The sequence below is a fragment of the Macaca fascicularis genome, chromosome X (assembly GCF_037993035.2).
Source record: "Macaca fascicularis isolate 582-1 chromosome X, T2T-MFA8v1.1".
In the NCBI taxonomy this organism is placed as follows: domain Eukaryota; kingdom Metazoa; phylum Chordata; class Mammalia; order Primates; family Cercopithecidae; genus Macaca; species Macaca fascicularis.
In genome coordinates, this window is record NC_088395.1 from 112,327,875 (window position 1) to 112,340,512 (window position 12,638).

Genomic DNA, 12,638 nt, shown 5'->3' on the forward strand with positions numbered 1-12,638 from the left:
TGTGGTCCTAAATACTCAGGAGTCTGAGGCAGGACGATTGCTTGAGATCAAGAGGTCAAGGTTGCAGGGAGCTGTGTTTGTGCCACTGCATTCCAGCCTAGGCAACACAGCAAGACTCTATCTCAAAATAAATAAATAAATAAATAAATAAATAAATAAATAAATAAATAAAAGTACATTTAGACTACAAACTAACACATACAAATTCTGTTGTTCCTAGAGGTACACTTTATGTGACAGAGTGCTACTGACAAGGTTTGTACAAGGTTTAATTTTTTAAAATGAAATTACAAGCTGTAATTAATTAGGGAACAATACTACTCAAAGTAACCCCTTGGTAAATTATTTTGTGAAGAATGATTCTATGAAATTAATTATGAATTCATAATTCATCTGGTAAAACTGTATCTTCATTGACTCCTGCATTGATATCATGATTCTGGGTTTGGGTTTTGTTCTGTTTTGTTTTGGAGAAAAGGTAAAAAGAATAATGAGAAAAATGCATGATAGTTTATTTTACTGTATCTTACAGATCCAACTTCTAATGATGAAGCTTCCCACATAACTTCTTTCTTTTTGGGAGCAGAAATAAAGGAAGAAAATGAAGAGTCAGAGCTGTTGATACACTGGGAAAATATTTTTCCACTCTATTGAAACTTTCTACCTTTCCTTCCCTTCTGTTTCACCAGTTCTCTAAGTGATAATTACAGAGTGATAACTCCCCAGTTACTATTTGTGTGGTGTTTTTTTTGTTTGTTTGTTTCATTTTGTTTTTGCAGATTTCACTGCTTATTTTTTCCCCTGAATGCATAATCTCTAAAATAAAGCACTCAAAATTCTTAAAAGTTCCCTCTCTACTTAGACACTGCCTTATCCCGACAGATACAGTCATTGTAACTACTGCATGAGAAAGATCCTGAAATGTATTAAGTCAAAACCCAAAGAACAGTAACAACAAATTGTTAAATAGGCAAATCTATGTGTATCTCTTAAAAGTTTCTTATTTATCTGTAGGGTATATAGAAAGTTTGCTCATTTTCACTTGCAAAAGTTTTCTTGCTGCCAAGTAGTGAAAATAAAACTTTAGAAAAGAGAGATCATCTGTAAAATACACATCTGTAAAATAAGTTTCTCTTTTCAAATTGCTTGTACTGAGCTGTTTGGTGGCCCCACGATATGTGCTGAGTGTGACTCCTTGAAAGCAGTCTGTAACCTTGGGCAGATTTGTGGTGACAAATGTTGCTATGCTTCTTTCTGTAAGCACTGCTTCTGCTAGAGGGCACTGTACATTAGACAAGGCCTTGTGTTCTGCTTCGGAAAGACAGCTCTCTGGTGTAGCACCTGTGTCTAAGTCTCCATTTGTTAAAACATGTGTGTGTTTCCCTTTTTGGCAGATAAGACTTTGGGAAGCATGATTCCAAAGGGATTATTTCATGTGATAAATAAATCCGGAGTTAGTTGAGTGTTTTTCTACCATGTAAAAGCCACAGATAACATATTCACCTCACTTTCAGAATTGCTCCACAAAGTAGGGCAAATACTTACTTTTCAGTTGGTAGACTCCTTCACTGTTCATTTCACACCACCCCCCACCTCCGACTCTACTCTTCACTCTTCCTTGGAACAAAAGCAGCTAGTTCCAATTAAACTCATGGACACAAACCACTTCCCTGTCTCTGGGTTTGAAGGGCATAATGGTGAACCTAAGTTTGCAAATGACAGAAATAATTGGAGAAACAAGCTATGATTCTAGAAGAGATTTTCCACCATCTCTATATCACAGTTATCTCTCAAGTAGTTAGTATACATAGCCCCCTCCTTGTTTAGTAGTTGAGAACTAGGGGCCATACATACAGTTAGTATTTGTCAATTACAATAAATAATAGTAATAAAAATAAAGAAAATTAGAGAAGAAAAGCAAACAAACCCCATAAATACGGTAACTCTGCATTTATTAAAAGGCTCCATTTCTCTTTTCATCGGTTCCTTGATTAGTTGTTCACTAGCTTGGAAGCCTGACTTGAATTAAATTAATACATTAATAGAATGTATTAATTAAATGAATGCATTTATAGAAATCACTGAAATACGCATAAGCTCTGAAGAAGTCAGAGTTTATGTTAGCCAAAAAAACACTGTAAGTAATGGTAAGGGAAAATAAAATAATGATTATAAGCAGTTTGTTTTTCAGTTTTAGGGAAGGAAATGTGCAATACAAGAAAAGAAAATGTGATGGACTTTAGTGAGAGACTGGATCTTTGCTATACTAGTGTGCAAACCTGGTGCTTTAAAGACTGGCAATGTCTTTGTTTTACTCTTTCTCTCTTTCTGTGATTTGTAGCATACATCGAAGATCTCACAAGATATGTTGAACAAAGCAGAAGACTTATTATCGTGCTAACTCCAGACTATATTCTCAGACGGGGATGGAGTATTTTTGAACTGGAAAGCAGACTCCATAACATGCTAGTCAGTGGAGAAATCAAAGTGATTTTGATTGAGTGTACAGAATTAAAAGGGAAAGTGAATTGCCAGGAAGTGGAATCACTAAAGCGCAGTATCAAACTTCTGTCCCTGATCAAGTGGAAGGGACCCAAAAGCAGCAAATTAAATTCTAAGTTTTGGAAGCACTTAGTATATGAAATGCCCATCAAGAAAAAAGAAATGCTCTCTCGGTGCCAAGTTCTAGACTCCGCAGAACAAGGACTTTTTGGAGAACTCCAGCCTATACCCTCCATTGCCATGACCACTACTTCAGCTACTCTGGTGTCATCTCAAGCTGATCTCCCTGAATTCCACCATTCAGATTCAATGCAAATGAGGCACTGTTGCAGAGGTTATAAACATGAGATACCAACCACGACCTTGCCAGTACCTTCTTTAGGCAACCACCATACTTATTGTAACCTGCCTCTGACGCTACTCAACGGACAGCTACCCCTTAATAACACCCTGAAAGATACCCAGGAATTTCATAGGAACAATTCTTTGCTGCCTTTATCCTCCAAAGAGCTTAGCTTTACCAGTGATATTTGGTAGTGAAAAATAGGAATTCCTCTGAACAGCTAGATGAGCATAGAGAATTTCTGCTATACCAAGCATAAAGTACACCTAATAACGTTGAGGTGTTAAAAAAAAGTGTTTGAAGAAAAAGGTACAAAAATGGCTTTTATACTTAAATATTTTTGTTTACATTTCCAGAATAGTGGGGGGGAAAGAAGGACCTGCTTTTGTAGTATGGCGCCTTGTTCTAATGTACAGTTTTGATTTCTTCCTGAAAACAAAATTTTAAAATCCTGTTGTCTTAGAGTAGGTTTTATGATAGCACATGGACTGCATGCTTAGTAGGTAAGCTGTCTTGCCCATATTTAAAAAGATTTCAGTATTCACATGGTATTTGAAATAAAGAAAATTTAAAGATTTTTAATTGAATTTGAAAATTCTCCACCAAGTTTAAGGGGAAAAATAACTTCTATAGAGTTCTGAAAATTCAGGAATTATCAAGAAAGAAATGTTGATGCACTCCAGTTGGAAGATTGTTTGTAGAGGAAGATCAGTTGAGAAAAAATGTGATTGAAATGTTTAAAACTTCTTCAACATAATGGACACTTTCTATAGACTAAATCAACAGCTCATAATAACAGCTTTTAGTTTTATTAGGGAACACATCTTCTGTAGGCAAATTGGTAGATAGGTAAACAATGTGCATTTAAGCAAATGAATAGACAGGCTGTGTGTTCTTTTAGGATGATTTTGAACAGCCCTCGTGGCTTTCTAATTCCAAAAGTTTTACAACTTTGAAAACACATTTTGAAATACACATTTCATTATTTGCTAACAAATTCACATTTGGATTTTTTCCTTGACCTGCTGTAAGTATTATATGAAGATGTGGACATCTTCCTGCTTTTTTTCGACATCGTTGACGTTTGAATTTAAATACATATTGACTGCAAGTGTCAGCAATTGAAAAGAAGTACTGCAACAATATTCGCAGATGAAGTGCTAAATGATTTATGTTTACTAGTGGTAGAGCAGCAATTGCACAGTTTCTCACTGGCAATGTAGTTATAAAACAGACTATTCTGTATGTATAATATTTGGCCATCTGTGCAAGGCTCCTGCACAAGTATGTCTACTCCTGGTGCTTTGAAGAGTATATTTGATAGGCTAAACTTCTCCATCCTCACATAGTGACTGTGACTGTACCATGCCAGAAAATCCCTGTAAATAATCTAAGTATTGCCTATTTGCTGTAAGGAATGTGCTCCTATTCTAGTATTTATTATGGATTACTACTTTATGTTCTTTCCAATTAATCAAATTAGATGTGCTCTCCACCTAGATGCCTGTGAGGGTCATTTGTTAATCAAGGTCAATTTTGGCATTTTGCAATAGTTCTTAAATCATGTTCTTGGACAAACATAAAACAAGGACAAATGTACACAATGTGTAAAAATTAATAATTTGCCCACCCCTTGTAATTGTGAATCCCAAATGTATAAGAGAACACCAGATAATGCTTTATTTCTTTCAGTATTTTTTCATTATTGAATTTCTGTGATCCACGAGTTTTGTTCAAATTACTTGTTTCTCTGTTGCTTTTCTCTGTCCAGCCATTCAGAAAATGCATTCTGCACCTACAGTGGGTGAAAGCTTAGCAGTGATACATGTTCATTTCACAGCTGGACAATTAGTTGCTCTTTTGAAAAACCCTGTTCAACACATGTCTATGTTTTATAGATGTACTTTTTCCACTGAGAAAGATAATTTTGTTCTGTAAAATCTATAAGTCTTTCAAAATGAAAATTTATCAATTCTGAACTGTTTCCAAGTGTTATAAAGTTGTATTTACTCTGGTTGTTCTTTAATGCTATGTGTATTTACTAAGTTAAAAATCTGCATGAACTCATATACTCGTGTAATATAAGTTTAAGTTACCAACTGTATTTTTTATTATATTATTTTTCACAGAAATCTAGATTAATTCAAATATAATGTTTGGTGGTATTTTTAAATTAATAGTTCTGTATTGAGCATGTAAGTTCTGAAAATATAACATGAGTCTCTCTGCTTCCTCTATTTACAATGATTAAATGTGGGTAGCAATTTGAGTTGGCTGGCCACAATGTGTCCTTTCACTACTAGTAGGTACTCAAAAACAGAGCATTCACACTTGTGCTGGGGAACTTGACAAGAAACCTTTTCTACAATTTTCAGGAACCAATGTGTACACTATCTATAAAAATTTATTTCTAGATGGCAATTCAAAATTTAATTTTCATCTCAGATTTCTAAAATATATAGCCCATAAGGGTATAATAGGTATTTAGTCTAGAACATGAAGTATTTTCCTAGTTACATTCACAGAGGGAAAAATATTTCTTCTCAATTTTTCACTGAAATTGATTTTGGAAATCTAGGAAAACACTGGTACAACTAGTTATCATATATTGATAACAAATTTATTGCTATATTATTGTATGCAAGAATGTATACTTTTTAAGACAGATTATTTTAAGGTGAAACATTCAGAAAATATAAGAAATGTACAAAACCACAAACAGGAAATTAAAATTGCATGAGAACAAACAATGCTCAAGGATATGGACAATGTGTACATGGGTTTAATTAGACAAAACATGAAATATGGTGGGATTGATAATCTATGGACTCCAACATAACTATGGAAACTCTAAAAAGTGGCTGGATGGTACCTGAAAAGAAGATGTCTGTCCTCACTGCCTCTAAGCTTTAATTGAATTAGGTCCAAATCTGGTCTGATTTCAATCACTCACTCAAAAATATAAGTACAAAGAGAGTTGCAGGTTTCTGGTAAGGCTTGAACCAAAAATAGCATCATGTGAGAGGTTGATATTTTGTCTGAGGATTGATGGTTAACATGGTAGGGCTTTGGAGGAAATGGTGAAATCAGAGGGTGAACAGAGTTCAGTTATGAAAGAGAAGTTTATAGAGGTGTCCAAGAGGACATGGGAATCAGTAGTATCCTGCGGATAACTTCCACAACAGGTTTGGAGAATAGAAAGTGTGAAAAGGAAAAAAAATTCTTGCAGGAAAGAGAAGGAGCGTCTTTGACCCATGTAGTATTTGAAGGGCTTACAAGAGTAAGAAACCACTGCTATAAAGCATTTACTGCCATTTGACATTTTGTTTTTAAATAAATTGGTTGGTTTTTACAAAGTATTTTCTAGAAAATTGAGTAATGGCCAAGGGAAATGTCCAGAAAATTACACATATAAATCTTTACACTCCTGATATTGATTTCCCAAGTTGAGGTAGTCTGCTGATAAAACCAGACTCAAGACAGAAAATAGTTCCATAGTGACCAGTTAAGTTTGAATACTTGCAATTGTTGTTGCTCTTTTCTAGGACAGAATTTGATGTTGAAAATTGTCTGGCTCCAATTTCTCTATTACTCATGCATTTTTGTTCTACTATGTCTGATAGAGATCACAGTGCTGAGCATTAAGGCTTTCTGATGAATGTATGGAGTAGTTTGATAAACAATAATCATTCACTTCAAACTCTTACATCAAACTTGTCTTGGTTTAGAACTGGAATCAGCCACAAGAAATGTAAGCTTATTTGGCAGTCCATTTAATTACTGTGCGATCAGAACTTGTAAAGTCACCTACACTCATATAACTTGTCTTTCCAAATGCTCACTGCTGTTTGCTCAACATTTTCTCCAAATGGTATTAAAGTAAATCATGAGTATTTATTGAGTGCCCACTGTGTACTGGCCACTGCATAAAGTATAATAGAAATCATTTTAAAAAATTGAAGTCCCTGTGCTCAAGTAGTGTACACATCATGTACATGAAGAAAGGTGGGTATTTATAAAACACGTTTAAGTATAGGAATTAATATTGTACATGCAGAGCAGATAAGTGAGGTGGGGCAATTCAGTGCTGACTGTGGCAAGATAAAAGTTTGGAATAGATCCAAGAGTGGTGAAGAATAGGAATTTCTCAAGTGCAGAGAATAGCACATGGGAAGATTCAACAAAGAATAAGTCAGTCTTATTTAGCTGATAGTGAGCACATTTGGTTGGCAAGAGCAGACTCTGTGTGAGAACATAATAAGAAATAAGAACCAGGTGCAGTGGTTCATACCTGAAATCCCAACACTTTGGGAGGCTGAGGCAGGTGAATCACTTGAGTCCAGGAGTTTGAGAACAGCCTAGGCAACATGACAAAACCCTGTCTCCACCAAAAAAATACAAAAATTAGCTGAGAGTGGTAGTGCATGCTTGTAGTCTCAGCTACCCATGAAGCAGAAGTGGGAGAATTACTTGAGGTTGGGAGGCAGAGGTTACAGTGAGCTGAGACCATGCCACTGCACTCCAGCCTGTGCAACAGAGCAAGACCTTGTCGAGAGAGAGAGAGAGAGAGAACTAAGGCTGAGAAATGTGGTGGAGCATTCATCTGATAGCAGACGCAGGAAAAAGTAGGTAAGGAGAGATAATGTAGGCAGGGAGACCAGCTAAGATGCTGTTATCATAGTTCAGGTGTGAGGTGAAAAATGATGGAGCTAGGGTGGTGACCTGGATACTCAGAAAAAGGCAGATCTGAGGAGGGAGAGAAATCGGCAGGATATGGGATTTGATGAACATACATAGTCTCTATTACTAAGATGCTTAGCAATTGTTTTCCAGAACACCAGAAGATGAAACACAATTTAGGCAGGAAAGTTGTAGGAAAGAGGGCCTTTACTTTTTTTTTTTTTTTTTTTTTTGAAATGAAGTCTCGCTCTGTGGACCAGGCTGGAGTGCAGTGGCGTGATCTCGGCTCACTGCAACCTCCACCTCCCAGGTTCAAGTGATTCTCCTGCCTCGGCCTCCTGAATAGCTGGGATTACAGGCGTGTGCCACAACGCTCGGCTAATTTTTGTATTTTTAGTAGAGACGGGGTTTCACCATGTTGGTGAGGCTGCTCTCGAACTCTTGACCTCGTGATCCACTGGCCTCGGACTCCCAAAGTGCTGGGATTACAGGCCTGAGCCACCGCACACCACTTTCTAAAATAGAAAATGCCAGAATAGATGAAGAGTTGCTGAAGATCAGTGGTCTCTTCTTACTCCTTATTATAGTCCAAGCATCCATAATAGTCCTGGTCATAGAGTAGGTGCTCACATCTCATTTGTGAATTAAATGGACAAGTGGATTTGGGAGCACTGTGAAGTTTAAATTCCTACAATCCTTAAAAAATATGAGAGTTTATTTTTTCCATTTGCTTCTTTCAGCAAGCAACTTTTTTATTGTTTACAACATTTTAAAAAGAAAATAGTATATTAGATTATCTATCTACATCCTGTCTAGGTCTAGCATTTTATGATCTAAGTCAATTTGTGGTTGCAGATAAAAGTTTCCTAAGCATTCTGCCAGTCACACAAATCATTCTTCTTCAGAGCATTTATACAATTTAGTTCTCTGAGGCCACCCAACATAGTTCATTGCTCCTAACCACATAGTCATTTTTCCTAAATACATACTTTATATGCTGACATTGCCAATAAAAACATTGCCTCTCTTTTTTTGTTTTTTGCAAAAGGTAATTTATGCCTATAATTATCATATTGGGTCAAAGAATAGGGATTAGATTAACTTACTTTACTGGGCACAGTAGCAATTCCACCAATGAATTCAGGATGCAGAGATATCTGAGTTTCTGTCCTCCTCTGACACATTTTCTAAGCATCCAATAGCTTGACAGTCCTTAACTTTCTTGATAGAGTAGGAAAATACCAGAAAATATTAAAATGTCATCTATTTGTATGTGGGGCAAATTATTTAGCCTTTCTGTGCCTCCATTTCTTCATTTGTAAAATGCAGATACCAATAATACACAGGAGTGTGAACATTGTAAGTTAATGTATGCAAAGTGCTTAGAACAGTGTTGGCACAGAGTAAGAGCTATGTAGGAATTATTGTTACAATTATTATTTTACACAAAATGTCACTGCTGACCTACTGTCCACAGGAAATACATTTTATTTTACTTTCCAAGTGATAGAGATTGGTTACTAGGTTTCTTGCGTGACTGCCTGTATGACCAAGGACACTCATTTTCCAAGACAGCTGGCTGAGGTTAGAGGTGCATTTTGTGGCCATGGAACAGATCACAGCTAACTGGCCCGATTCAAGGAACAAACCTACAGTAACTTTGACCTCATTAGTAATGTATTCTGAGCTAGACAAAAACCAGGACTCTCAGAACATGGATTATTCAGATTTGTTGTCCATGTTAATCAAAGTCCCCAGATGATTGCTTGATACTCTGCTTCACTTTAGCTAAGTTTACATAAGACCAAAACATCTGGATGAGAAGTGAAAAAATACAGATGTTTAAGCCACTGATGGGAAACATCCAGATGTCTCAAATTTGGATTTGTCATTTTGTTCTTTGTTTTAAAGGAAAGAGAAGCCAAAAAAAAAAAAAAATCACCATAGTTTGTCTTTTTCCTTAACCTGGGTAAAATCAAACTGGTTTCTTGTTATAGAAGTTTAAAATGCTTACAAGTTGATTAGGAAGCTTTTTGATAATATCGCTAGATAAGCTGCATTTCAGGAGGAGTTTTTTTTCTTTTTTTTTTTTTTTTTTAACTTAAGCATCTGATCTATGAGTAGTGCTTGTGAGAGGCAATTGCTTTTAGAGTGAGACAGTATCTTGGAAGAGTTGATCACAATGAATTCTCCAGGAAAGTATGGCTGGGATGATACCAACAGTAAAAGAAAATTTGCTAAAGAAGTTCCTCAGAAATATTGCTTATTTCCTAAGAGGATATGACCTCAATTAAATGTATTAGGAGTTAAATCTGAAATAATACATGTAAATCTCTTTTTATGTTTATGAAATACTTGCTACCTGCAAACCAACAGAGAGAGTTAACTATAGGAATACGCAAAATTGGTAGCCTTTTATGGAGCACATTTTGAAGGAAATCAAAATTTATGAGGAAGGCAGTCCCCAAAATGCCTATCACCGGTGTCCTAAAATCATATTAACTAGGTTAAATCATGATGTCCCCATGGAGTTGCCAAAATCTAGCCTTTATAATTCCACCAAACTACTCTATCAGGAAGGGAAGCACATTTTCGAGATAACACATTAATGTGGATATTAACTCAGGCAATTTTAGAAATGAATGGGAACTTCAAGGCCATCAATTTCAATCCCTTCATTTTACTTTAGGAAACCTGAGGCCCAGAGACCAAGTGACTTGATCGAATATCAGATGGTGCCATGGAGTACAGAAACCTACAATTATGAAGCAACTCATGGTTATGTCTTGATAAAGGTAGAAGGAGATAGAAACAGAAAGTAGGAGGGATTCAAAAATTCAAAAACACACTTGGCACATGGCGAATGTTAGGAATATGCTGAGGTTAGGAGCAGAAGTTAGGTAGGCACCAAGAAGAGGAGTCATAGACATCCTAATTAAGCTTCATCTCTGAATAATTTTGTTAATATATGCAACACTTTAACACAAATAGTGACTGTTTGTGATTGCCCCATCTTCCACAGTGGTTAAAAATCATTGAGTATAATGTTCTTTGGGACCTGGATAAGCTCATTTGACAGGTAAAAATATAAAGGTTTAGGCTTTTTCCCAAAGCATCAAATACGGTGTCAAAGACTAAGCTCAGGTTTGGGGAGTTGGTTTTGATTATCAGCTAGTACTCAATTGCACAAGCACATGGCAAGCAAAACTACCTTCAGATCAAAGTGAGTCTTTCCAGGTCTCTATCACTGTCTTTGGCAAGGGTGTGTGGAGAAAATACAAATCAACTGTTCTCAAATGCTTCAAAAAGCATGGATAAAAATAAATGGGGAAAATATTCGGCACACCTTGGTTCCCCCAAGCAGGAAAAACAAAGAAGAATTTTCTACTCAGAGTTCTCTGCTCTTCTCAAAAGCACTCCCAGGTAATAAAGAGAAGCCTAAATTAGGATGTATCTTTTATTGAATATTAGGACCAAAATTCATGTAATAGTTTGCTGATTACAATTATGATGTGATGAGCATTTTTTAACACAGTGGAAATCTACCTAGAAATAAAAGTGTGTGCATTAAAGAGAAATATAGAATATCACTATAGAATTCAAAGCTCAGCCATTGCACCATAACCAACCATTTATCATTTCAATTTAAAAACAGTAATGCTGCCAGTGGAAACAGAAAACAAGTTGTCAGCATTTTTTCTTGAACATGATGGAACCACAAAGCCATAGGCCAGGCAGTAAAATTTGTTTAAAAAGCTCGATGTTTCAAGACAAGCCAGATTATTATGAGAAATATACTGTAAACTATTCATCTAATTTATTTTGCACTGATGCCAATTCACATGAAATTAGCTTTCTTGGTTTGAAAGATTTCTTTTTCTTTCTTTCTTTTCCTGTCCTCTAATGTGCACAAACCCAGTTCTGAGCCATATAGTGGAGGATGAGGGTCATTGATCTCCCTCTTTACTTTTCAATTCAGCCACAATCCAAAGATAATTAAAAATGGTAAAGCCAAGGCTTGACTTTATTTCTTCATCCATGAAAATTCTTTAAACTTTTTCTCTCCTTCATCACCATTGCTTTCCTTTACTCACTTAAAACATGGAATGTTAGATTTGAAAGGGCTCTGAAAGATCATCTAGTCCTCTTAAAGATGGGGAAACTGAGACTCAGAAATATTAAGTCATTTATGCAAAGCCAAAAATCTTATTAGTGACAGCCAAAACTAGAATCCAGGATTCCATACTCTTTCCTCTATCTTCATCTTCATCATAGACTGGATTTTTTTTTTAGACAGGGTCTCCCTCTGTCCCCAAGGCTAGATTGCAATGGCAAGAGTATGGCTCACAGGGTCTGCTTCTGTCACCAAGACTAGTATGCAATGGGAAGAGTATGGCTCGCTCACTGCAGCCTCGACCTCCTGGGCTCAAGTGATCCTCATACCTCAGCCTCTTGAGTAGCTGGGGCTACAGGTGCACGCCATCATGCCAGGCTAATTTTTTTTGTATTAGCCTGTACTCTTTTTTAGAGACAAGGTTTCACCATGTTTCCCAGGCTGGTCTCGATCTCCTGAGCTCAAGCAATCTGCCTGCCTTGGCCTCCCAAAGTGTTGGGAATTCAGGTGTGAGCCACCGGGCCTGGCCAGACTCAATTCTTAAAATATTCATCCATCCATCTACCTTTTCAGGTGGAGGGAAGACAATGTCTTGCCAAATCATAAAATGTTAAATCCTTTCAAACATCTTTATGTCACATAGATCTATCTGCAAGGTCCCAAACGCTTAACCAAATACGCTAAATATGCAATGGAAGCAGAATCAATTGTGAAATCTCTTCCCGCATAATCATCATCATTTGCAGGAGAGAAGATATATTAGTCTGTAGTATGGGAGCTTAACTCACCCTTAAATTTGGTCTCCTAGCTAAAGCAAGTTGGAGACATTTTTGAATTCTACTATTCTGACTAAGATGAGTGTTTGGATATGAGAGGTGCTTTGAGCACCAACTCTATAGCCAGGCTTCCTGAATTCAAATTCCTCACTAATTTTTACTGTCTATTTCACTTTGGGTAAATTACTTAAAGCTCTCAGTGTCTCAGTTTTCTCAGTGGTAA

The 12,638-nt window shown here is 36.4% G+C and overlaps 1 protein-coding gene across 2 annotated transcripts in view; it reads left to right on the top strand.

Annotated features, from left to right (window-relative positions):
• Nucleotides 1-5,114, top strand: part of IL1RAPL2 (interleukin 1 receptor accessory protein like 2) — a 1,296,718-nt gene extending 1,291,604 nt beyond the window's left edge. Inside the window, exon 11 of one of the 2 annotated variants that reach the window (XM_015443984.3) lies at nt 2,342-5,114. In XM_015443984.3, the coding sequence (XP_015299470.2) occupies nt 2,342-3,039 (698 nt within the window). In that variant the 3' untranslated portion in view covers nt 3,040-5,114. Of the gene's footprint in view, nt 1-532; nt 726-2,341 lie in introns of those variants that run through there. The other variant, XM_074029484.1, reaches the window with a different exon arrangement.
• The last annotated feature ends 7,524 nt before the right edge of the window (nt 5,115-12,638 follow it).